The sequence below is a fragment of the Aspergillus japonicus genome (genome assembly GCF_003184785.1).
Source record: "Aspergillus japonicus CBS 114.51 unplaced genomic scaffold BO86scaffold_52, whole genome shotgun sequence".
NCBI lineage: Eukaryota > Fungi > Ascomycota > Eurotiomycetes > Eurotiales > Aspergillaceae > Aspergillus > Aspergillus japonicus.
In genome coordinates, this window is record NW_020291689.1 from 75,231 (window position 1) to 96,633 (window position 21,403).

Below are 21,403 nucleotides of genomic sequence, written 5' to 3' on the forward strand. Positions count from 1 at the left end.
CTTTGGGAGTGCTGTAGATCCTGGATTGATTAGATCGGCTGTGGGGTAAGGAATGGATTACTGACATGAGCACCGGAAATAGGCTATTGCTCTTCTGAGCTGTATTATTGGAGCGATGAAAGCTCCTCTCAGTGTTTTCACATCTGCTAGCAGCGCTTGAGTTGCAGGTATACCTGCTTATGTTTCACTGCAGCACACGCGATCTCTCATGGCGCGCATCGGAACTGATCACTGATAGCTTATTGTCTACTATACCCCGGACTTTCATGGGACTTTCTGTCGTTGGCAAGATCCGAACAGCTCGAGGAGGAAGCTTTGTTACCAGAAAGCGTTCCCAGTCATTTACCTGGAATGAAAGTATCTGCATCATTTATACACACCCTCAATGACAATTGATTTGGGCAGAGCTCAGTCTATTGTACAGTACATTCGTTGTACACGGAAGAGTCTCAACGTTTCCTTCACATCGATGAAGTCGATATCTCGGTCTGGGCGTCGTCGTCTTGATGGAGGATGCAATAGGTGGTCTCTTGCAAGGGCCGCTATCAAGATTACTGGAACTGAAAGCTGGTTACCGTCGAATTGTCACTATTTGCGAGTTGGGGCGATAGGCAAAGAACAGGCCGAAAAGTTGTGGATAAGCCCTTGTTGATCTTTACTTGCTTCCTCGACCACGTGATGTTAAGAATCGCCATTGAGATCTGGTGAGGAAGGCAGGTGAGCACGAGGAATGCAAGTCGACAAGAACAACTCGAGGGACCTCCTCTAATCCGTCGCATCAAACAGCTATAGGTATGTCAACATATTCTATGAAATATTTTATGGCGCCAGTCTCACCACTGTCACAAAAAAGCCGTCGAACGTCCCTCTGAGCTTGCGTTGTCGCCCTGCAAGGACCTCGCGTCCTCGCATTGATGACGTCGGCATCGACCCCCTCGCAGCGAAGTTCAAGCCAAGCAACCGCACGATAACGCTCAAGTTGAAGGCTCGCAGTGTGACTCGGTGAAGGGATCTGGACATGAAGTGTGGAGTATAAATAGCATCACGTGTAGGAGGGTGTCTCAGTCCTCGTTCATGCGCCGTCGATCTTCCGCGGGGAGAACCTATCGCCAATTTTCGATTCCCAGCGCTCCAATCACTCCCCACTTGGCGAACAAACTTACGATTTCCAAGACAACCCATCCGACCGTATAACCAGCGCGACATGTTTCAATCGCATACGAGTCCCTCGTATCCCGCCCGGTCAAAGTACACACCGATGCATCTGCGTCTGCGTCTGATCGCCCCCCCTCGCGCTGCCTCCGGGATGCCGTGCAACCCTGGCTGCAAGTATATAAGAACAGGATCTTGCCACACTTGAGCGTGAGTTTCTGTTCCAGAGCAAGACTCCAACCTGTTCAGCTCGATTCACTCCATCAACATGACCATGTTTTACCTCTTTGCTCTCTTTTTGTTTCTAGCTCTAGGCAGTGCGTCCCCCCGTTCTCGACCATTATCCTCCTGGATCTCACTGTGAGTACTAATCAAGATGAACAGAAACCCAGACAACTACATTTGCTACAAGCACCACCCCGCCGCCACCATCCACAACAACCACACCTCCAACCCCCTGCGGGACCCTCCCCTCCTGCCCAGAATCCCAAACCTGCACGACCGCCATCTTCTTCACCCCAACCGCCTCCTATACAACCACCGTGACCTGCGTGCCGAAACCGACATGCCTAGGCGTATACGGTGAGCTCAACCCCAAACCCAATCCCTGTCTCTTTGCTTCAGTCTCTCCAGCTCAGTGGCTGATTCGGACATTCGGGAACAAAAGAGGTATGCTCCTTCGGAAGCGGACTAAGCTGCTGTTCCGGGTACTGTGCTGCCAGCCACTGTCGGAATACCGATCCCAACTGGCCATACTGCCAGGAAGATATGGGGGTGTGTCGCGGGGATGCAGATTGTTGCTATGGCAATAAGTGCGTGGCTGGGATTTGTTTGCGGGGTGTGTGATGGGCATCGTCTTGAAGGGTGTTGTCGAATAGTAAGGTAATGACTGGGATGGGAAAATAGGATGGAATGGGATGTGATGGGACCCGGGTCGGGTTGATGCTTGATGAGATGATGAAAAATCGGGTGTTTGGTCCCTATGACTTTTATGATGATGACAGCGCCGCAGCTCGTTTGCAAGTTTCTTTCAGAGAGAGGTACAAATTACTATCCCGATCTAAAGGAGAAGATACTGCCTCAGGTTTCTAGCAGTGGGCCAAAATAGTGGCCTTTGAATAGCAGGGCAAAGCTCTTTTGCTCCTCCAGTATTTCCACCCACCTGAAAGGATAGTGGCGAGTACCTCCGCAGACGTCTCTAGTACCTGACGAGCTGACCGAGTGTCAATCAGGGGTATGTCCAAACTACGTGCATATCGTCAGGGGTACCGCGGAGAAACGGAAGAGGAATATCATGACCCATGTATAGACAGGCGTGATGCAGTGTCTGAGAAGACAGTTATTCGCCAAGAAACACCAAACCACTTGAAGAAATCAGTAGCACCGTCCTACAAGACAAGTCCCAGCACCCTGTCCAAAGACACGTTCAACGCAATTGCTATTTTAGAATGTCTCAATTGCCTACCTGCAGATCTTGTCGACCTGACTTGGGCTCTACGAGCCGTGTCTCGGATGATCTCCCCCGTCACTATGTAAACTAACTCAATAGCCTCGACTAAGCATAATCGAAGATCAGTCTAGTTCCTCCGTCCCCACGAGCTACCAGACCCAAGAACCGAGGTACAAATATACACTCACTCATAGTAAATGGCAGTCGTCCGCCCTACTCCAACGTTAAACTAGTGACAACCAGCATCCCCGCCCCGCGCGCCAACACCGCCGATCATCCCGCCAAGTGGGGAAAAGACCCCCTCCCGCCGGACAATCACAGCCCAAGAAGAATAATTCCAGAAAAGTCGCTGTTTGGAGATCCACCCACGCCGTCGCTCACAAACGGAGGGGGAATTGAGTTGGGGCGACCGTGATCGATCTTGTTTCGATACAGCATATCGTGGTTCGCCTTCCGTGGGTTCCACGGTACGAGGTCGATTGACACATTGCGATGGAGACATAAGTTGAGTACATGCAGTGTAGCCAACGGCGCTCTGAAACAATGTCTCATCGGGACCCGCTGCGCCCCTAATTCCGTGGTCTGATATTTGAGACCGATGATGTCAAGCTTCTGGGGTGATGGAATCATGATGTTGGGGCTCTTCAGGGGAGCGTCGGACATATAAAGTGAGCTGTCGCTGCTGGGGATCTGGGATGGAAGAAATAACAACAATCATAGCATTCCAGCAAGGGATAATCTCTTCTCAACTCAGTCCAACCAGAACAAATCAGATTATCACTCCAGCCACAATGAAATTCTCTATTGCTACCGTTGCTGCTCTCGCGGGCGCCATCACCGCCACTGCCGCCTCCCTGCCTGAGCGCTTCACTCTCGTCGCCGACGACAACAGCGCCGTCCTCACTGATGGCCGTACGTGTTCCTCAACTACCTACCTACCACGCCTGGTTGCTACAGAATGCTGACGCATAGCAGAGTACCTCTACATTGGCAACGCCACCTCCGACGACCAAGTCCCCGTCGTCCGTAAGTTCTTGCTCTATCCTCCCTCTCTGAACAACAGGATTGACCACCTATGCAGTGACCTCCAACTCCGCCGGCGCCCTCACCTACCTCGCCGACGGCGCCGTCCCCACCGCCTTCCAGAACCTGTACATCGTCGAGAACTCCGTCGCCGCCGTGCAGTTCACCGTCCCCCACTCCGGCAACATGCCCGAGGGCGCCAACATGACCGGCTTCGCGGTCAACGAGGATGGCCAGCTGACCCACGGTGACAAGGCCTGGTTTGCCGTCGATGGGTACGGCGATGTCGAGGAGAAAACCGTCTACTGGTACGGAGCTCACAGCTCTGAGTACATGGCTGCCTACCTGAAGGTCAAGGCCGCCTGATTTAGTGATGCGAAGTAAGAGAGAGAGGGGAAACCCTGGGGAGATGTATATATATACGAAACACTTTGAGCAGTGTGTATAAAGTATCGGCGACTGTGACTAATTTATCATTGGATCTTCTTTCCACTTCTGAGCTGATACGATAAAGTATCTGTTCCTGGATTTTTATATTGAAGCTTGTGTCACTCATGAGTTGATGGACGGTCTTTTGTATTCAAGCCTCGCTTCTAGATTGTACAACAGAGCGCTTAACCTGAAACCATAGGAAGGAGGTCGGACAATGTTCGAGCGGTGTGTAACCATCCCCAACGATAGAAACTCGCGTCGCACTTCCTGGCTACCACTATGGAGGGGGTGGAATGCCCAGTGTATCGGTTTTCGTCCCGGTCGAAATTGGGCGGAAGGCCGCGGACGATGTCTGGGTACGTCATCGCACCTAACAAAAGCCGCGCGGACCATCTCGCGGTCATGGAATTAACTTTGTTCCAACGCCTTGCCTCGGTCCATAATGGCGACCGCCTGCCCCTTCGAAAGCTGTCTGACAGAATCGGGGCGGTCACCAGGGAGGATGGTGATCATTGCCGGAGACTCAAGCAAGATTTCATGGAATCCACGAGAGTGACATGGGTTTAAGAAAAATGCGAGTCCAAAATCGTTGGTACCGAATAAGGCTTGCTCAATCGAGATATTCGCCCATAATCTAGCTCACTGAAAGTGAAACGGCCGTAGCGCGTCAAACACAGACCAAACAAGGTAAAGTTCAGCACACATCCCAGGGAGTCATGACCTGAACCCCTAAGTCACCTCTCATTTTGGCAATGAGATTAGAAAGGAAGTGTTCGAGAAGTCCCTCCAAGCCCAAGGTCTGGGGCCCACCTTTCAGAGCGACCATCTTGACAGCCCCGTCGATATGATGCTTCAGCATGGTTGCATCGCGAACATATAACTATTGACGATTAGCCGTTTTATCTTTCCGTACACGAGTCACAAATGGGACGTGCCTCATCATAAGCGAGCATGATTGCCTTTGCGACGGTCGCATCGTCCAAAGCCGGCACCTCGGCCGAAATAGCGCGTCTCAGTGACTGCAGACTTTGGGACTTGTACTGGAGTGTCAATTGCGTGAAGAAACGTTGCTTCTCCTGCTGCTGTTGCGTGTAACAACACGACAAATGTCGACTCGAAGCAAGAAGCACAATGTCGACAAGACTGGATTCGGTGATCGCGACGGGGACCCAGAGACTGAGCATGCGCTGCGAGAAGAGCACCTGCGTCTCGTTGCAGCGCATCAGAGGTATGACCACTTTGACGTCTGTAAATCGCGCACATTCGGGCTCAGCAAACAAAAATATAGAACTCCGCGACTGGACACTTACAGTGATCGAAGAGAAATTGTTCGGTGGGGTCTAAGACCCTTGCAAAACTCATGAACGGGTCTGTCCGGTCTGCTGGAAGGAATGTGTCCAGCGTAGTGATCGGAAGGTCTTGAGTCTCTCGTGAGAGGCTTGCATGGTGTGCTTGTCTCTTTTGTGCCTGGTATTGAAGCGTCCGCAGGCGCCTGGTCTTGGCATGCGCTGAGCGAGCGGCGTGCGACAGGGCGATCCTCCGCTGCGACTCGGTCACCTTTGTCGGGTGGAATGTACTGATGATGAATGGTACTTCTCTGGGCGCCATGTTGGGCAAGGGCAAATTTTATCACTCCAGCACAGGGGCGGATAAGGAGTTGGGTAACTCCTTGAAGTTCAAGCAGGAGCTGGATGTCTTGGGACGGCTGACAAAGCATCTCGGTCTTATCAAGCCATGCCAAGGCCTGCGCCTGCTCAGAGTAGCCTAGCGCCCGACTGGTAGTTGGTTACGGAATTTATCATGGATGTTAAGTCCGGCTTTCTTCGTGGACTCAGACCTTCTGGTATGCTTTTTTCTGGGACCTTGAAGATTTTGACATAGCCTCATCGCATGAGTCAACCGAGTGATGCCTGCAGCTACCGTGATCTCATCACCAAGACAGGCGCCTACTACTTGTAAACTAGTAAGGACTACCAGGTACCATAAGGTAATGTCGTGCGAACTCTGGGGAGTGCACAGAGGGTGGGAAGTTCAAGGTTGGGAGGTATAAAAAGAGCCAGCCATGCCATAGTTACCTTGCTTTTGAGACCTTTACGCTTCGGTCAGTCATCTCGAAAGTGCAGGCATGGAAGGAACAGTAGTCCTCACCGGCGCCAACGGTTCTCTAGCCCTGGGCTTTGCTCAAGCCCTCCTAGAATCTCACCCGCGGAAGACATTGGTTGCAACTGTCCGCAACCCATCTCCGGAAGAAGACCTCAATACCGCAAAACTTCTAGCACTAGTTGCAAGATATCCAAAAGCAAAAGTCCATTTTGAGACCCTCGACCTGGGGAAGCTGACCAACGTGCACTCCTTCGCGGACAAGCTCTCTCGTCTGATTTCCTCGGGTGCACTCCCTCGCATCTCAGCCATCGTCTGCAACGCGGCCTCGCTTTCCCTTGTAGGAGGACAGAAGTTCACCGCCGATGGCTACGAAGCCACCTTCCAGGTGTGCCACCTCGCGCACTACTTGTTGATCCTGAAGCTTGTCGGAAGTATGGACGTCACATCCGGCCGCATCGTCATGCTGGGCTCCATCACGCATTACCCAGAGAAATCAAACCCATTGTGTTCTCTTCGACCACGGTTTCCAGCTGATATGGAGGAGTTGCTCAGACCGGGACCAGATCCACCTGCCCTCGTGCACGATAGGGGCTTCCAGCGATATGCCACGGCCAAGCTGGCGAATGTCACGTTGGCGAATGATCTCAATCGACGTTTGAAGAGGGTATGTTGACTGTCACCGGAGGTGCAGGATAGGAATTGACTAACGTTTGACAGGATGATAGGTTATCAAGCATCACAGCGATAGCGATGGATCCGGGTGGTCTACCTAGCGCGAGATCACAGGGTCAGCAGAAAAGGTCCACTCAAAGGATTTTCGCGGTGATCAACTTCCTTATGCCTGTTCTAAAACACGTTACCACGATGTTTCGGACCACTGAAGACGCTGGGCGTGATCTAGTTGCTTTGAGTCTTGACTCGTCTTTCCAGGGAACGAGGGGCTACTATATGGGTCGAAAAGAAGACATCCCTGCGGCTGTTAGTATGGATTCAGACACGGGGACAAAGCTCTGGGATGCTTGCTGGAGGTGGTGTGGTCTTTCCGTCAAGGATACTGTACTTCGAGCCGCTGCTCCACAGGGCTGATGTGTAGAAACGTCGCATGTGAATTGGCTTGAGGGGTATCTAATGGTAAATGCGAAATGTTATGTACATGTTAACCGAAGAGCAAAGTAAGATAGAAGGAGAAAGTATCCGGGCCGGGTGTTATTCAACTCCCGGGTGAGGGTCACATGCTATTGAATGGTCGTCGTTTGCCAATTCATCGAATTTTGCCAATCCATCTAGCTGTTCTAGGTCTTCAGACTTCCTCACTCCGTCCAATTCTTCCAGTCCTTCTTCCTCATCCTCATCATCCTCATCCTCATCCTCATCAGTGTCTTCATCATTATCACCCACTTCTTCATCGGTGGTTGCATCATCATCCAACGGCAAGGACGGCATATCTACTATACCCGCCATCAACATGCGCGTGATATTGTACAAGCCTTCGCGGTCTCCCAACGGCGTATGCAAATGTCTTTTGCTGACCCAATCGCCAATACGCGATTCGTCATGCGCGCCGCCAAAGTCCACAACCCACGCGCCATCGTTAGGATCGATCAATACATTTGACGGGCGCGCATCGCCCCACGTCAACCCCAGCTCGTGCAGAAGATCTAGCGTCTCGGTCAACTGGACTAGAAAATCCCGCCGATAGTCTAGCGGCATCTCCGGCCCAACGAGCGATTCCAACGTCCCCGCGTTCTCCACATACGAGATCAGCAGCCCGAGGTACGAGCCCTTTCTGTCCCCCATCACCACGCCACAAACCCGCGGCACGCGCAAGTCGTCGAGGTTTTCCACCTCGTGCAAGGCCTTATACGTCTCCATCTCGCGCACGGCGTGCTGCCACCGCCAGCGCTGCAGGGGCTTAAAGTAGCACATGGGCATATCGCCAGCCACGGTGCTGCTGCGCGGCCAGACCATCGTGGGGGGCTTTTCAAGCTCTTCCTCGTCATCGTCCGCCGGAGAAGCTAGAATCTCTTCCGGCTTGAATAGCCGCCAGTCCGGATGCAGCTCGTAGCGCGGCAGCCACACGCCCAACTGCTGATCCCGCCGCGGCGGCACGTCGTAGTCCAGGAACGGCTCGGGCACCTCCTCGACCACGTACAGCTTCCACCGGTGCTCCGGCGGGTCCAGGTAGTGCGCCAGCGTCGGAAACGGGCCCGCGTAGGTGGGCTGCTCCAGCCGCTTCATCCAGTCCTCGAATGGGCGCAGCGCCCACCGGTACAGCTGATCCGCCGCGTGGTCACACGTGGCGCGGTCCTCGTCTGCATCGAACATCGTCTGTGTCACTTCCCTGTACGTCTCCAGCGTGATCGGCGATTTGTAGAAGTAGTCCTCGGAGATCCGCACGACGCATCGGCGACCCTTGCAGGCGGTGGTCACGTGTGCCTTCTCGTCTCCGCCATCGTAGCCCACGCTCACCATGCGATGGGTGAGCGTGGCGTCTTCATCCATGATCTGGGATGCGGAGTTGTGTGGGTTCCGATCATGGGTCTGTCTGCAGGCATAGAGGCAGCGGTGAGCGGATTGACAGAATTATGAAGCTGCTTGCACTGCATGGGCAACTGGAGCCTGACGCTGAAGCTGAAACACCAATTACACGGTCGAAAATTGTCGGACCCCTGGATTATGTCATTGCTTTCCTAGTCACGTGAATATTATCTGCCACAGATCACTACACCGCCAGGCGGGATCAACAACTTAGCCTTATCGTGCCTCTCACACTCTCACACTCATATCATAACAAGCCCAGTCGTTGAATATACCGACAGCCAATATCGTCAAACTCTTCGTAATCTCCCATGCAAGCGCACAACAAACAACAAAAGCTTCATAAAATCAATAATCTATGGCCCCCTACACCCCAACCTCCCCGACCAACAACCAGACCCCTTACTCAGCCCTCCCCTCCGTCGCCCGAACAATCCCCTCCGCCATCCCGACCAAATCATCCGCTGTAACATCCAACCCTGCCTCAAAGACGCGATAGCATGGCTCCCCCTCGTAGACCGTACAGTACGCGCCGCGGAACCCGGCCTTGGTCGCCGCCGCGACATCCCACAGATGCGCGGCCGCGAACCACGGCTTCTCCTTTCCGTCAACGTACCCCAACGCCTGCAGCGCGGGCCGATACGCCTTGAGCGCCGGCTTGGCCACGCCGGCCGTGTCGCAGCTCAGGAAGTTCTCGGCGGGCATGTCGACCCCGCCGCGCAGGAAGTACCCGCGCACGCGCTGCGTGTCCCCCGTCGTGAGGCACCACACGGTAAAACCCGCGGCGCGGAGCGTGGCGAAGCACTCGGCGAGGCCGGGGCGGAGGGCCAGCGCGCTGTACCCCTCGACGCAGGCGTCGCGCTGGGCCGCGGTCGCAAACGCCGTCGGGTGGGCGACGCCGATCATGAAGAGCGTCTGGTAGAAGAGCTCCGTCAGCACCTGCTTGTAGGGCTTGTAGCTCTCCGAGATCGACAGGAAGGTGAACTGCAGCTCCGCGTTCGTCATCCACGTGAAGCCCAGGGTTTGGGCCGTGAGGTTGTGCGCGGCCAGTTGCGGGCCGAGGGTTTGCTGGATGGTCTCGTAGAAGGCGCTGAAGGAGACGCAGGTGCCGACTACGTCGAAGACGACGTTTTTGCTGGCCATTTTTTCTTTGCGTGGTGGTGTGTGGTGTGTGGGTGGGTTGGGGAGGAATGGAGGTGAGGCTGTTTGGTGGTGGTGGTGATGGTCGAGGAGGGGGGGATCTTCAAGAGGGGTAGAAATGAGGTTGGAGTTGCTTTTCGGTCTTATCGCGAGCCGATACCGGGCCAACGGCCGTGCGGGGAAAACTAGTCGCGCTTGACAGACGGCCGGGCAATCTATCGCATGCAGCTAGTTTGCTTAGGGAGCGTTAGTCGACATGGCCCCCACGGTCGTATATTGACCCCCGATATGAGATATGGGGTGGATATGCGGAGTGCTCGATAATCTCGATAAGCTCAGGGGTAATCGGTGGCTTATCTTGTTGTCTATGCTTGACACATTCGGTGCTAGATAACACTTCCTTATACTACTGCTACTTCAGTATTGCCCTTTTCGGCAATCAAGAGGAGAAAGTAAATAGTACAGTGGTGAGGCACGGGAGGTCCAGTTATCACAGAGATAATACAAGATTGATTATGACAGTTATGCAAACAAACACGCCAGATAAGTCGCTACATTACAGACATGCTATACTCAATCAAATCACACCAAGCAAGTGGCATCATCCCCACAGAAAGTTCAACCGCCTGAGCCCGCGCTTCGGTTCCGGCTCAGGATCGGGGTTGGCTTGGTAACGCTCGATGAACGGCCGAATGGGCACATCCTCCAACCCGATGATCTTGCTCTTGGCCCAAAACTTGTAGCCGAAGTACAGGGCAAAAATAATGGGGACATTCAAGTACGAAGAAATGAATGTCTCCGTGGACCACTGGCGGTGGATGAAGGTCTGATACCCACCAGTCAGGAACAGGACGCTGAAAAGTCCCAGAGCGAACCAGGTACCCCATGGCTGAAAAGGGGCAGCCCAGGGCAGCTCTTTGTGTCGATCAATGCCCTGTTTCTTGCATGCGTAAAGAAAGCGCAGGTACACAATGCAGATACATCCCCAATTGACCAAGGTGGAAATTGATACGATATCCTGTAGCCAGGTGAAGACGGTACTAGCCGAACTTGACAGCGTCATGTAGCCCAACGCCATGAAGACTCCCAGAATTGTCACAGCCACGTACGGAATGCCGAAACGATTGATGCGTTTGAAGCACTGGGGTGCGTGTCCTTCGGCCGCCATCGCATACATGATGCGCGAACCGCCCAGCATGTTCGAGTTGCCGGCGGACCAGGCGGAGGTGAGTACCACAGCATTGATAATGGATGGAACGACTTTGATTCCGGCGTTCCGAGCTGCGATAACGAACGGGGACTCAGAAGCAGTGCCCGAGGACCCCAGAAGGTTGGGATCGTCGGAAGGAACGACAAGCCCGATCATGAAGATGGTCAAGACGTAGAAGAGTAGGATCCGGACAAAGATGCGACGAGCGGCCATAGGGATGGCATGACGGGGAGAACGTGTTTCCGCAGCTGCGACGGTGATATTTTCAATTCCACTGTAGGAGTACAGAGCACTATTCAGTGCTGTCCAGAACCCCAGGAAACGTCCCAGGGAGCCTCCAATGCCAAGGTATTGCACAAACGGGCCCGGGTCGCGCCAATAGCGAAATCCAATGCTGGTCCGATTGGGACCTCCACCACAGGTGATCACCAGCGCCATGAGATTGATGCCAATGACCAGCATGATCTTGAGGATGGAGAAGCCGAACTCAAGCTCGCCATAGACGCGCACAAACACCAAGGCCGTGAGCAACATGAGAAGACCAAATACGGTGATCCAGACAGCATTGTTGATGGTGGTCCAGAATTCGATGACCACGGCGGCCGCAACAATCTCGGATGGGATGGAGACAAGGTAGGAATAGACTTGGTTCCACCCATTGGCGAAGGAGAGGGCTGGGTCCACGAACAACTCAGCATAGCGAATGACTCCACCCTGGAGCGGAACGAGACTGCCCATCTCGCCCACCGCCGCCACCACACTGAACACCGCCCCACCGATAATCGTGTATGCCAGAAAAGCTCCCAGCGGTCCTGCGTGGGCAATTGCCCGTCCAGAACTCAAAAACAACCCAGTGCCTATCGTCCCGGCCAGGGCAATCATCTGAATGTGACGCTGGTGCAGCCCCTGATGAAAATCACGGGCTTCATCGAGGTGGCCGGGCGCGGTGGCCTCAAGGTCCCCATCATACTTTTCGTTGGTCTGTTGGTAAGGCGGCTTCTTCTCCGAGGGGGCGGAAACATCCATGGTGACAGAAGATTGCGTGAGAGAAATGGAGGCCATGATTCACAGAAACGAGAGAGCACGAGTGGCACCATTTTGTATTGTGCACACTGATGCCCAATACCCCGCATTGCAAATCGAAGTTCTCTTGTTGGTCCATCAACATGAAGCTAGCTAGCATGGTGAGGATCGACTGTGGGTGACCGCTGTTGTTGTGGTTTGTGTTTGCTAGAGCCTAGGAGCTTATCAGATGATTAGAACCGGCTCCAATTACCTATTCGGGACGGCCCGCCGTCTGTGTGTGGATGTGTGTGTGTGCGTGTGTGCGTGAAGGAGCGACCGACCGTGCCGTCCGACCAGCGACCGATAAGATAATCGACGCGATAAGCCCACTTACCCACCAAACAATACAAACGAAACGATAAACGATACAACGATAAGCCTCGGCTGTTATCGCCGACTCCTTAAAAAGGATGCACGGGGCGCGCGATAACCTTCACCACCACCACTCTACACCCATCGACCTACACCCCCAAGCTTTCTCCTAAACATGACAACTTCCACTTGCTTTCCAGGCCCCAATCCAGGGGAGTGTTTCTGGCAGAATCAACCCCATGAATTACACAACTTCCGGTCCACCGAACAACTACCCGAGCAGTCGGAGGTGGTGATCATTGGCGCCGGGTACGCGGGCACGAGCACCGCGTACCACCTGCTTCGCGACCATGGAGACGCCATCAAGTCAATCACCATTCTGGAAGCGCGAGGGGCCTGCTCCGGCGCGACTGGTCGCAATGGAGGACACCTTCGTCCGGACTTCTACGGCCACATTCCGACGTACATCGATCGCGCGGGCGTCCGCGCGGGCGCAGAGATTGCGGAGTTCGAGATCTCCCACCTCCACGCGATGAAGAAGTTGATCGAGGAGGAGCAGATTGACTGCGATTTCACTCTGACGCGCTCCATCGACGTCTGGTGCAACGAGGAGGCGGCCAAGAAGGCCAAAGCGGTGTATGATCGCATGAAGTCGCTGGATCTGGATTATATGAATGACGTGGTCTTTTACACCGGCAAGGACGTCGAGGGGGTGAGTGCCTCCAACCAAAAGCTCTCCCCGTCCCTCAAGTCAAGCAAACGTACTAATCACCCAGCGCAGATCTGCGGGGTCAAGGGCGCCAAAGCCTGCGCCTCGTTCACCGCGGGAACGATGTGGCCATACAAATTCATCCTCCACCTCCTCAAATCCGCTCTAGCGTCGGGCAAGGTGAACCTGCAGACGTTTACCCCGGCCCAGTCCATCACCCCCGCACCCCACGGCGGCTTCACCGTCCAGACCCCGCGCGGCAGCCTGCACGCCGCCACCGTCATCCACGCCAACAACGCCTACGTCGCGGGCCTGCTGCCCGAATACGCCAAGAACATCGTCCCGTGCAAGGGGATCTGCTGCCGCATCACCGTGCCCGCGGGCACGACCGCCCCGCTGCTCAACAACTCCTACATCAACCGCACCGAGGACAACACCCTCTCCTACCTGATCCCCCGCGCCGACGGGAGCATCGTCGTCGGCGGGGCCTCGTCCAAGTTCCGGCCCTTCAAGGAGCAATGGTACAACAACGTCGACGACAGCGAGCTCATCGACGCCGCCAAGGACTACTACGATGACTACATGCAACGCACGTACCGGGGGTGGGAGAACACCGGGGCGAAAGTCGACCAGATCTGGACGGGCGTCATGGGGTACTCGTATGATTCCAACCCGCATATCGGTGCCGTGCCCGGCAAGGAGGGCCAGTTCATTCTGGCCGGGTTCAATGGCCATGGCATGCCGGTCATCTGGCGCTCGGCGCAGGAGTTGGCCCGGATGGTGGTGCAGAAAGTTTCCTTCGAGGACACGTGCATGCCCCAGCTCTTCAAGACGTCCCAGTTCCGCATCGATCGCGCGATGAACGGGTCGGAGGACGATGGAGATATTCTCGGGACGGGCAACTTTCCTTCCACCAAACCTTGATTGACCGGCAGGTAGCCTGACAACGGCATTTGTACATATATTGACTGTCTTGAAGATAATACAACGAGTGACGGCTGTTTCGTTATTACACTTGCTCGCGACTGTGGCGATTTGGTCGAACATGTAGATCGGCTGTAATTTAGCATTTGTAAATTATTCCATCCAAAACAAATAATCTAGTCAGTGACATTCAGTCAGTTAGGAAACAGCAATCTACCTAGTCGCTAGACATCCCACCACCCTTCCAAGTAAGATCTCAAATCAATATGGTCCGGTTGTTTCAAGTGGGGTGTCAAGTCCGCATCAGGCTGCATCTCTCGTGTTGTCCACCCGTTCCCCAGGTAGGCGAATCTGTTCCCGCTCGAGTTCGTATACGTATACTCCCAGTCCTCCCACCGCGGATCCCGCCGAACAAAGTTTGCCAGACTGGCACTTCCCGGAAAAAGCCCATGGACGAACCCATTTGGCCGTCCCCCGTTCATCCACGACCGACAGCTTGCCTTCCCCGGCGTCGAGTCATCGTTTCCTGTCCACACCGTCCGTGGGAAGAACGCATGGCAATATTCGAGGAAATCATCCGCCGCGGCTTTGGCCGGCACAAACGTGCGGATCCCCTGACCGCGGACCTTGCGAATCATCTTCGCGATGTAGGTGATCTGGTTCTCCACGCAGTTGGGGATCGTCCCGCTGGGGCCGACCACGTGGGCCCCGCCTAACCAGAGCGCATTGGGGAACCCGGGCGTCGCGGTCCCGAGGTACGTGTAGGGGAACCCGTAAATCCCGTCCGATGCCCAGGCTTCGCAGAGATCTACCCCGAAGGCCACGACTGGGAATGGCGGCACGAGATCGGAGTTGGCGCCCGTCGCGCAGATTACGACATCCGCGCGCCTTTCTACCCCGTCCACCGTCTGGATCCCATCCCGCGTCAGGCGGTCGATTCCCGAGCGAATGAGCTCCACATTCGGCTGGATCAACGCTTCTAGATAACCCGGTCCCGGGGTGGGACGACGACAGCAGGGCGGGAAGTCCGGGATCAGGTCGCTGAGGAGGGTCTCGTTGTGCTCGACACGTGCCAGCATCGAGGCCGTCCACATCTGCCGCAGGAAGTCGTTCTCGGGCGAGTCCAGGAAGCAGGTGGCGAACCCGCGGAAGAACTCGGCCTCTTTCTTCTTGCGGTACTGCAGGTAGGTCTGCGGGTCGTGGAACGATTCGAGCTTATCGGCTGCGAAAGACGCCCGTTGCCAGTCCCCGTCGACGTTGGGCGGGTGGACGATCCAGGTGCGGCTGCGGGCGTAGTGGTCGATTTTGGCGGCGATGGGCTGGATCTCGGGCAGGATCTGAATGCCTGATGCACCGTTGCCAATCAGAGCGATTTGTTTACCCTTGAGTGGGACGCTGTGGTCCCAGTTGGAGGAGTGGAGAATGGCCCCTTGGAATTGGTCGATGCCTTTGAAGTTGGGGATGCGCCAGGTGTTGAAGTACCCGATGGCGGTGATGAAGATGTCGAAGGTCTCTTCATATATCTTCTCTCTTGTTAGCACGACTTGGATTGAATCGGGGCATGAGGTACGCGTCGTCACCTTGCCATCTCGAAGATCTTGGATGGTAACTTTCCACTTGGCTTCGTCCGGCTGCCATTCCGCTCGGAGGACTTTGCGCTGCAGACGCAAGTATTTGTATACATTGAACCGACGGGCAAGGTCCTGCCAGTACTCGCGAATTTCTGGTCCTTGCGCGAACTCTTCTTTCCATTGAGTGTTCGGCGCGAATCCGGACTGGTAGACGTGGGCGGGCACATCACACCGCACACCGGGGTAGGTATTCTCGAACCTGTACAAGAGAGGAGTGAGAATGGAAAAGATAGAAAAAGAAATCACAATAGCGGTGGCAACATACCATGCACCGCCCTAGACGCCTATGTTAGTATTAGTTGCTCTCACACAACTCCAACGAAAAGATGGCAGAGGGGCCGCTTACGACGTCAGCATTCTTCTCCAGGATGGTCAGATCAATCCCTGGCACTTTGGCAGGGAGTAAGATCCCTGCTGTGATTCCCGACAGTCCGGCCCCGACAATTCCCACGCGAATCCCACGTGGCTGGTCACCGGGGTGGTCCTCGATGCTGAATCTCGGTCGTGTTGTCGCAGCCTCAACAGGGGTGATTTCTTTGTCCACCACCACGGGATTTGCTTTTTCGGGAATTGAAGGCTTGCAACATCCCTGCTGGCGGATAGGAAGCTCGCGAGCTCTGGATTCTACAATTTCGGTCATCCTTGCGTGAATGATGCAGTTGCTGTTGTTGAAATTGAATATCCCGTGTTCTGCGTAGGAGGACGAGCTCGAGACGGTGAGTTCTTTCTGTATTTCATTTGATTCGTCTTAAACTTCCCCGTGACCAAATAAATTTCCGGGCGTTGGCTAGGAAGGAACAGTGGGGTGGGGGGATAATAGACATGCGAGTGCACACAATAGTCGAGGTGTATTGTTTCTGGATCGGTTCCATTGTTCTCTGGTACGCGCCCGTTACATCACACTCAGATCTTGCTTACCAGATTTGGGCCTGGGTCGACCACGCCTGCGCTTTCTTTATCTCTTTGAAGGTTGTATGTACACGTGGCTATGCTCGTTGCTTTCATACATTATGATTTCATATTTAAGGTTGTATTGAGGTGATTGGGGTATACACGTTGCGCGTCGCGGCGGTTCTGTGTACAGTTACAGGGTACAGCACACTAAACTTAAGGTACAGATTTGCAATACCAACCCTTGACAGACTGTATATGAGTTTGTTTGACTGCAGTGCAGGGATTTCATTCAAGCAGGTAGTTCGAGGATCTGCTCGAATGCCGAAAGCTGAAATTGCCATGTGTCGAGACACCTGGACTTCGAAGGATAAATGTGGGGTAACTCAACGACCGCTGGGGCGCCACTACACCTACCGGAAAGACTATCTTACCGGAGCATCATAGATCCTCCGCACCTGTAAAGTCGGGCTTTGTCTTTTGCGCCAAATGAGATAGAGTTTGAAGCACTAGTCTCTGCTGGGCAGGGTCTTCCAGGAATGAGATTAAATCGTTCTGTCCACAGGTTGTTTCCACTCATCTGGGTCCCTTTGTCACACGATGGACAGACTAGGTAGCCAACTTAAGCAGGTGTATCCCATCCGCCGCGAACAACTGATCTCGGCCCATCGCCCCCGCCGGCTTCGCAACTAAGCTTTAAGCCGAGGATTCTAGACAAATTCCATGAAAATTGACAGTAAAGCTGCTGTAAACCATCAGGTCGCTTCATGCAGGCACCTTCAGATTAGTTAGAATGGAATGTAAAAATATACGGTCGGATCTCAGATGATGCCTCTGAGAGACGCTCTTTCCAGGTTATGGGTTGAACAGCTACCACAGCGTAGCCCACTGAATTGTGGCTTCTGTAGTTGTTTACTCAATCATGACGCTTAGAAGTTGCGCTTAGTAGACTCTTTTATGCACATATCTATTACTTAGGGATTGGAGGTGTAGAATTAGCTAGACTTCAATTGATCCTAATGTGATTGGCAAAGGGACTGGTATATATTCTATTGTTAGTTGAGTTGAGATGTTTGGACATTAGACATCAGGCAGCGTGGTTAACAGAAAACTAGGAAACTTCGAGCTGGGTATCGTGAAAAAAAGAATCAAATCGCTCGGGTTTACCTGAGGCCTCAGCCACTGCCACATATGTGTCGGGCCGGATCAGATATGCCGCATTGCGTGCCAATCCTGCTTGCCTATGCTGAGAGCACCAACTAAAGCAGTGCAACGGAGTGTTTCTCAGCTGGCACCATTTCGCCAGTTCAGTCGAAGACTCGCCGTACACGTGGACCTGCCAGGTAATTTCCTTGAGAGATTCATAGTTGTCGACTTCACCTACTGACACCCATGGTAGCCGATCTCCACCCTTAACAGTGCCGGCAGACCCGGCAGACAGCAGGCTGTGTTGATACTGTATCTTAAGCTGGGACAGGCCAAAGAATATTCGTCGACGAACGAAGCCAAAATTGACGGCAAGCTTCACAACGAACGGAATGAGGTAGCTGCGCATGAAATTGGCCAGCCAGCCTCTGGCGGCCAGTTTGTTGAAGGCCGAATCGGTCGTCTTGACGAGAGTCAGCGCAAAGGCTCGTCGCTCCGACTCGTAGGTATCTAACAGTGATGCATCCGCGTTTCGCTGCAACACAGTAGCCAGCTTCCAAGCGAGATTGATCGCATCACCAATGCCTGTGTTCATCCCCTGTCCTCCGACTGGACTATGAATGTGGGCAGCGTCCCCAACGAGAAACGCGCGACCGCTCCGGAACTTGTCGGCCACGCGGTGATGAACTCGATACGCCGTGAACCAGTTCACCTTGTCAATTTGCATCATTTGGCGCATAGCTGGTGTGGCTAGGGCCAGGTCCTCGAAATTGACGTTTGAAATGTCCTCCTTGGCTTGGATTTGAGCCAACTGCTTTCCATCCACGTTGCCTATCAGTCGGGCATGCCGCTCAGAGTCGTAGGCAAGAGTGAGGAAGGTGACATCGCCGTCGAGCTGGAGGTGCCCTTCGCCGTTGATGGCCAGCCCCTGGCCCTCAATATCGGCGACAAAGAATATTTGACCATACGTCTCGCCGGTAAACTTGATCCCTGCCGTACGCCTGACTGCAGAATGGGCGCCATCGCACCCGACGATATACGCGGCTTCACACGTCTGGAGATCATCTGCTACTTCGCTAGACTCCGGCGTGGTGTTCCGTGTTCGCGTGTCTCTGAATCGCGCCACCACTCCGCCATCATTCTCCGCAAAATCCACCAACTCCATGTTCCGTTCCACCTCCACCCCGAAGTCTCTCAACCGTTCCTCCAGCATCCTCTCCTGCACATCCTGGGGAACGATCAAGATATATGGGTACGGCGTCAATCCCATTCCGAAGTGACCGAAGGGGATGCGAAACCGATGCACCCCCTGTGTCCAGATGTTGGTTGCCCCCAGCGGATGGCCCAGGGCCACCAGCCGATCCCCGAGGTCTAGTTGCCGATACAATTCGAGAGTCCGAGCATGGACTGCGAGCGCACGGGAGGTTGTGGCGGTGCGTTCCGCTCGGTCGGTGATGCGGACCTTGATGCCTTGGCGCGAAAGCCACAGAGCCGTGACCAGGCCGGTGGGGCCTGCGCCGACAATAAGAACATCAGTTTCGTGCATGTTTGCTTTGCTGGTCTGTTGGAATATGCTGCTGATACCAAGTGGAAATCGGTGACTCTTTATACTATTGTGCATTGCTTGGCGAAAACAGCAAGGCTTCCCATCACCTGACTGGTAAGAGTCACAAGCGGTCGGGGAGACCAGGAGGCTCGGCTCTCGGCTTTCCGTTGGTACCGATGAGGCGGGAAATGCGGGCCTCGCAAGGCCGGTCACCGTTGGCGGCCCCGATTAAGATCGATCGATATCGATAAGATCGCGCAGCTGAATTTAGTGTATCTCTCTGCATTTGGCAAAGAGGCTATCATCAAGACACTATGCTCGAGCCTGGGATGCTCGAGACTGGGTAGATCGAGCAGCGTTGTCACAGAAATTCGATGTTTGTATGTCAACTTGTAATACTGAAATGATAAGGTAGGTAATTGATCGTGCCGACTTGACCATTATGCGATCATTTTTGCACATAATAAAGCTAACGGATTTTGCTCTCCTGCATTGCAAGGATGATTGTTCGTGAGCTCAATTTCCCATCTTTTCCTCATCTGCTGGGCTACAGTAGCCATCACTATATCGAAAAATATTGCTGGCTAACTCAAGTCATGCTTGGCATGGTCATGGTGAGACTTTGGAATTTGCGGCTGTGCGGAGGCTGCATGGTCGGACAGTGCATGGGAGACGGCGGACTTAACGACTTCGTTCGGCGGTCCCTCCACAAGGTTGAGCAGACCCGCCCGCACATTCTTGTCATTGACCAACTCCCTCAGAATCCCCCAAATGACCAGTCATGGCATGACTGATGACTCCAATTCGATGTTAAAGGCATGGTGCTCTGGCATAGTTTTCGGCCCCCTTCGCGCAAATGGGAATTATGATTGTCAACATCATCGCTGGCGAGATGCGGAATTATCACGACTGGAGAAGCGAATCTAGCCCTGAGATACACAGAAGAAGCTAGGATTTACAACATGTGGGAACAAAAAGATCGAAGCAGAGAAGAGAGAAGAAAGATAAAGTATTCTACATCGTCAAAGTCGACTCCGAGGCTCGTCATGAGTTAAAGGCAAGTCCGCGGGCACCACAAGACCTCCTGTCATCCCTCTTTCCTCCCAAAAGCTTTTAATCTCAGTCCAATAACGATCAGAATGATCTTTCACTAAGGCGCAGTGCGGGCTGTCAGAAAATGCGATGCCTTTCACTGTAAAACACTTTATCAAGTCGGCAGCCGCCTCTCTCTGGTGCGACTCCACATCCTCCCATCGAACCATCGAATCTGCTGTAGAATACAGATACAATCTGGGAGCCGTCTTGCCAAAAGTCGCTGGGTCATTCAACTGCGCCCGCAGGCCCCGGACCGAGCTCATCCATCCCGCCTGCTGAAGCCCGGTGATGACGCCAATCACGGGGTAAAGCAGTACTCTCCCGACCGCTTGCGCCAGCACTGCGCGCGGCGGCAAAGAGTGCGCGGCGGCCTGGTACGCGCGCCCGAAGGAAGTATCGCCCGGACAGCAGTCGAATATGATCCCGCCCAGGTGTCTCCCCAATTCGAGTGGTGGGTGACCTCTTGCATCCTCCACCTGGAGAGAGAGGGCTAATTGGATTGCGGTATTGCACCCGCCATGAGAGAAGATATGCAGGAGGATTGACTGGTAGTCATCGCGGTCCCCGTTGTTGATAAATCGCCGCAACACGTCCCGGGCGGGGGCCAACCGCGCGTGCAGGACGCTGAAAGGGAGCAGACCGATCTCTAGGATGCGCGTCATGATGAGAAGAATCGCCGAGGTCGGGTACAAAATTTGATAGCCTGAGATGTATTTCTGGATCCGCGAGGGTGTGGCGCCTCCTAGCCAGGTACAGAGGGTGATCAGGGCGGGGCCACTGCTTGTCGTCTCGGGAGGCTGGAAGAAGTAGATGTTTGCGCCAATCGGCTGTAGAGGGTGGAATTGGACTTCCTCCGCCATGGTTTATTTGTTCTTGCGCACCGAGCAATAAGTTTGTGGTGTAGAAATGCAGACTATATAACGAGTCTCTGTCGGGGGAAGAAGAAAAAGATAGTGGAGAAAAGAAACAAAGGAAAGAGGTGTGGTGGATAGGGAACTGCAGCAGAAGCTAAGTTACCCGCGGCTACTTTAGTTAC

General features: G+C 54.0%; 11 protein-coding genes across 11 annotated transcripts; 4 read left to right on the forward strand and 7 right to left on the reverse strand.

The window, feature by feature from the left end:
• The first annotated feature begins 1,313 nt into the window (after positions 1-1,313).
• Positions 1,314-2,221, forward strand: BO86DRAFT_172912 (uncharacterized protein). Its single transcript, XM_025666518.1, has 3 exons — positions 1,314-1,469; positions 1,537-1,734; positions 1,820-2,221. Exons 1-3 carry the CDS (start codon positions 1,421-1,423, stop codon positions 1,996-1,998), a joined length of 426 nt encoding a protein of 141 aa, XP_025524753.1. The 5' UTR covers positions 1,314-1,420; the 3' UTR covers positions 1,999-2,221.
• A 1,099-nt stretch (positions 2,222-3,320) lies between these two features.
• On the forward strand, positions 3,321-4,029 carry BO86DRAFT_367831 (uncharacterized protein). Its single transcript, XM_025670172.1, has 3 exons — positions 3,321-3,514; positions 3,578-3,628; positions 3,684-4,029. The coding sequence occupies exons 1-3, from the start codon at positions 3,394-3,396 to the stop codon at positions 3,989-3,991; spliced, it is 480 nt and encodes a 159-aa protein (XP_025524754.1). The 5' UTR covers positions 3,321-3,393; the 3' UTR covers positions 3,992-4,029.
• Positions 4,030-4,751: 722 nt separating this feature from the next.
• BO86DRAFT_421239 (uncharacterized protein) lies at positions 4,752-5,665 on the reverse strand (the record flags this gene model as incomplete). The annotated part of the gene is made up of 3 exons (XM_025675267.1): positions 4,752-4,937; positions 4,993-5,303; positions 5,368-5,665. The coding sequence occupies 3 exons, from the start codon at positions 5,663-5,665 to the stop codon at positions 4,752-4,754; spliced, it is 795 nt and encodes a 264-aa protein (XP_025524755.1).
• A 517-nt stretch (positions 5,666-6,182) lies between these two features.
• BO86DRAFT_367834 (short chain dehydrogenase/reductase SDR) lies at positions 6,183-7,246 on the forward strand (the record flags this gene model as incomplete). The annotated part of the gene is made up of 2 exons (XM_025670173.1): positions 6,183-6,824; positions 6,878-7,246. 2 exons carry the CDS (start codon positions 6,183-6,185, stop codon positions 7,244-7,246), a joined length of 1,011 nt encoding a protein of 336 aa, XP_025524756.1.
• Positions 7,247-7,366: 120 nt separating this feature from the next.
• On the reverse strand, positions 7,367-8,632 carry BO86DRAFT_319772 (uncharacterized protein; the record flags this gene model as incomplete). Its single annotated transcript, XM_025668260.1, has 1 exon — positions 7,367-8,632. One exon carries the CDS (start codon positions 8,630-8,632, stop codon positions 7,367-7,369), a length of 1,266 nt encoding a protein of 421 aa, XP_025524757.1.
• Positions 8,633-8,820: 188 nt separating this feature from the next.
• Positions 8,821-9,937, reverse strand: BO86DRAFT_412037 (putative 2-haloalkanoic acid dehalogenase). Its single transcript, XM_025674625.1, has one exon. The coding sequence runs from the start codon at positions 9,839-9,841 to the stop codon at positions 9,101-9,103; it is 741 nt and encodes a 246-aa protein (XP_025524758.1). The 5' UTR covers positions 9,842-9,937; the 3' UTR covers positions 8,821-9,100.
• A 437-nt stretch (positions 9,938-10,374) lies between these two features.
• Positions 10,375-12,249, reverse strand: BO86DRAFT_391476 (uncharacterized protein). The gene has a single exon (XM_025672609.1). It carries the CDS (start codon positions 12,108-12,110, stop codon positions 10,440-10,442), a length of 1,671 nt encoding a protein of 556 aa, XP_025524759.1. The 5' UTR covers positions 12,111-12,249; the 3' UTR covers positions 10,375-10,439.
• Positions 12,250-12,567: 318 nt separating this feature from the next.
• On the forward strand, positions 12,568-14,101 carry BO86DRAFT_367845 (NAD(P)/FAD-dependent oxidoreductase). Its single transcript, XM_025670174.1, has 2 exons — positions 12,568-13,137; positions 13,207-14,101. Exons 1-2 carry the CDS (start codon positions 12,601-12,603, stop codon positions 14,056-14,058), a joined length of 1,389 nt encoding a protein of 462 aa, XP_025524760.1. The 5' UTR covers positions 12,568-12,600; the 3' UTR covers positions 14,059-14,101.
• A 181-nt stretch (positions 14,102-14,282) lies between these two features.
• On the reverse strand, positions 14,283-16,561 carry BO86DRAFT_450048 (flavin-containing monooxygenase; the record flags this gene model as incomplete). Its single annotated transcript, XM_025676768.1, has 4 exons — positions 14,283-15,581; positions 15,639-15,881; positions 16,036-16,223; positions 16,444-16,561. The coding sequence occupies 4 exons, from the start codon at positions 16,559-16,561 to the stop codon at positions 14,283-14,285; spliced, it is 1,848 nt and encodes a 615-aa protein (XP_025524761.1).
• Positions 16,562-17,568: 1,007 nt separating this feature from the next.
• BO86DRAFT_391478 (putative FAD binding monooxygenase) lies at positions 17,569-19,295 on the reverse strand. Its single transcript, XM_025672610.1, has one exon. The coding sequence runs from the start codon at positions 19,270-19,272 to the stop codon at positions 17,692-17,694; it is 1,581 nt and encodes a 526-aa protein (XP_025524762.1). The 5' UTR covers positions 19,273-19,295; the 3' UTR covers positions 17,569-17,691.
• Positions 19,296-20,294: 999 nt separating this feature from the next.
• On the reverse strand, positions 20,295-21,317 carry BO86DRAFT_458209 (TMEM53 family protein; the record flags this gene model as incomplete). The annotated part of the gene is made up of 1 exon (XM_025677277.1): positions 20,295-21,317. The coding sequence occupies exon 1, from the start codon at positions 21,225-21,227 to the stop codon at positions 20,295-20,297; it is 933 nt and encodes a 310-aa protein (XP_025524763.1). The 5' UTR covers positions 21,228-21,317.
• Positions 21,318-21,403: the final 86 nt, after the last annotated feature.

Coding starts and splice junctions, on each gene's coding strand:
- BO86DRAFT_367831 (XM_025670172.1), top strand. CDS start 3,394: ATGAAATTCTCTATTGCTACCGTTGCTGCTCTCGCGGGCGCCATCACC. Junction 3,515..3,577: donor CGCCGTCCTCACTGATGGCC/GTACGTGTTCCT, acceptor GACGCATAGCAG/AGTACCTCTACATTGGCAAC. Junction 3,629..3,683: donor CGACCAAGTCCCCGTCGTCC/GTAAGTTCTTGC, acceptor CCACCTATGCAG/TGACCTCCAACTCCGCCGGC.
- BO86DRAFT_412037 (XM_025674625.1), bottom strand. CDS start 9,841: ATGGCCAGCAAAAACGTCGTCTTCGACGTAGTCGGCACCTGCGTCTCC.
- BO86DRAFT_391476 (XM_025672609.1), bottom strand. CDS start 12,110: ATGGCCTCCATTTCTCTCACGCAATCTTCTGTCACCATGGATGTTTCC.
- BO86DRAFT_391478 (XM_025672610.1), bottom strand. CDS start 19,272: ATGCACGAAACTGATGTTCTTATTGTCGGCGCAGGCCCCACCGGCCTG.
- BO86DRAFT_172912 (XM_025666518.1), top strand. CDS start 1,421: ATGACCATGTTTTACCTCTTTGCTCTCTTTTTGTTTCTAGCTCTAGGC. Junction 1,470..1,536: donor TTTGTTTCTAGCTCTAGGCA/GTGCGTCCCCCC, acceptor CAAGATGAACAG/AAACCCAGACAACTACATTT. Junction 1,735..1,819: donor GACATGCCTAGGCGTATACG/GTGAGCTCAACC, acceptor CGGGAACAAAAG/AGGTATGCTCCTTCGGAAGC.
- BO86DRAFT_367845 (XM_025670174.1), top strand. CDS start 12,601: ATGACAACTTCCACTTGCTTTCCAGGCCCCAATCCAGGGGAGTGTTTC. Junction 13,138..13,206: donor CCGGCAAGGACGTCGAGGGG/GTGAGTGCCTCC, acceptor CACCCAGCGCAG/ATCTGCGGGGTCAAGGGCGC.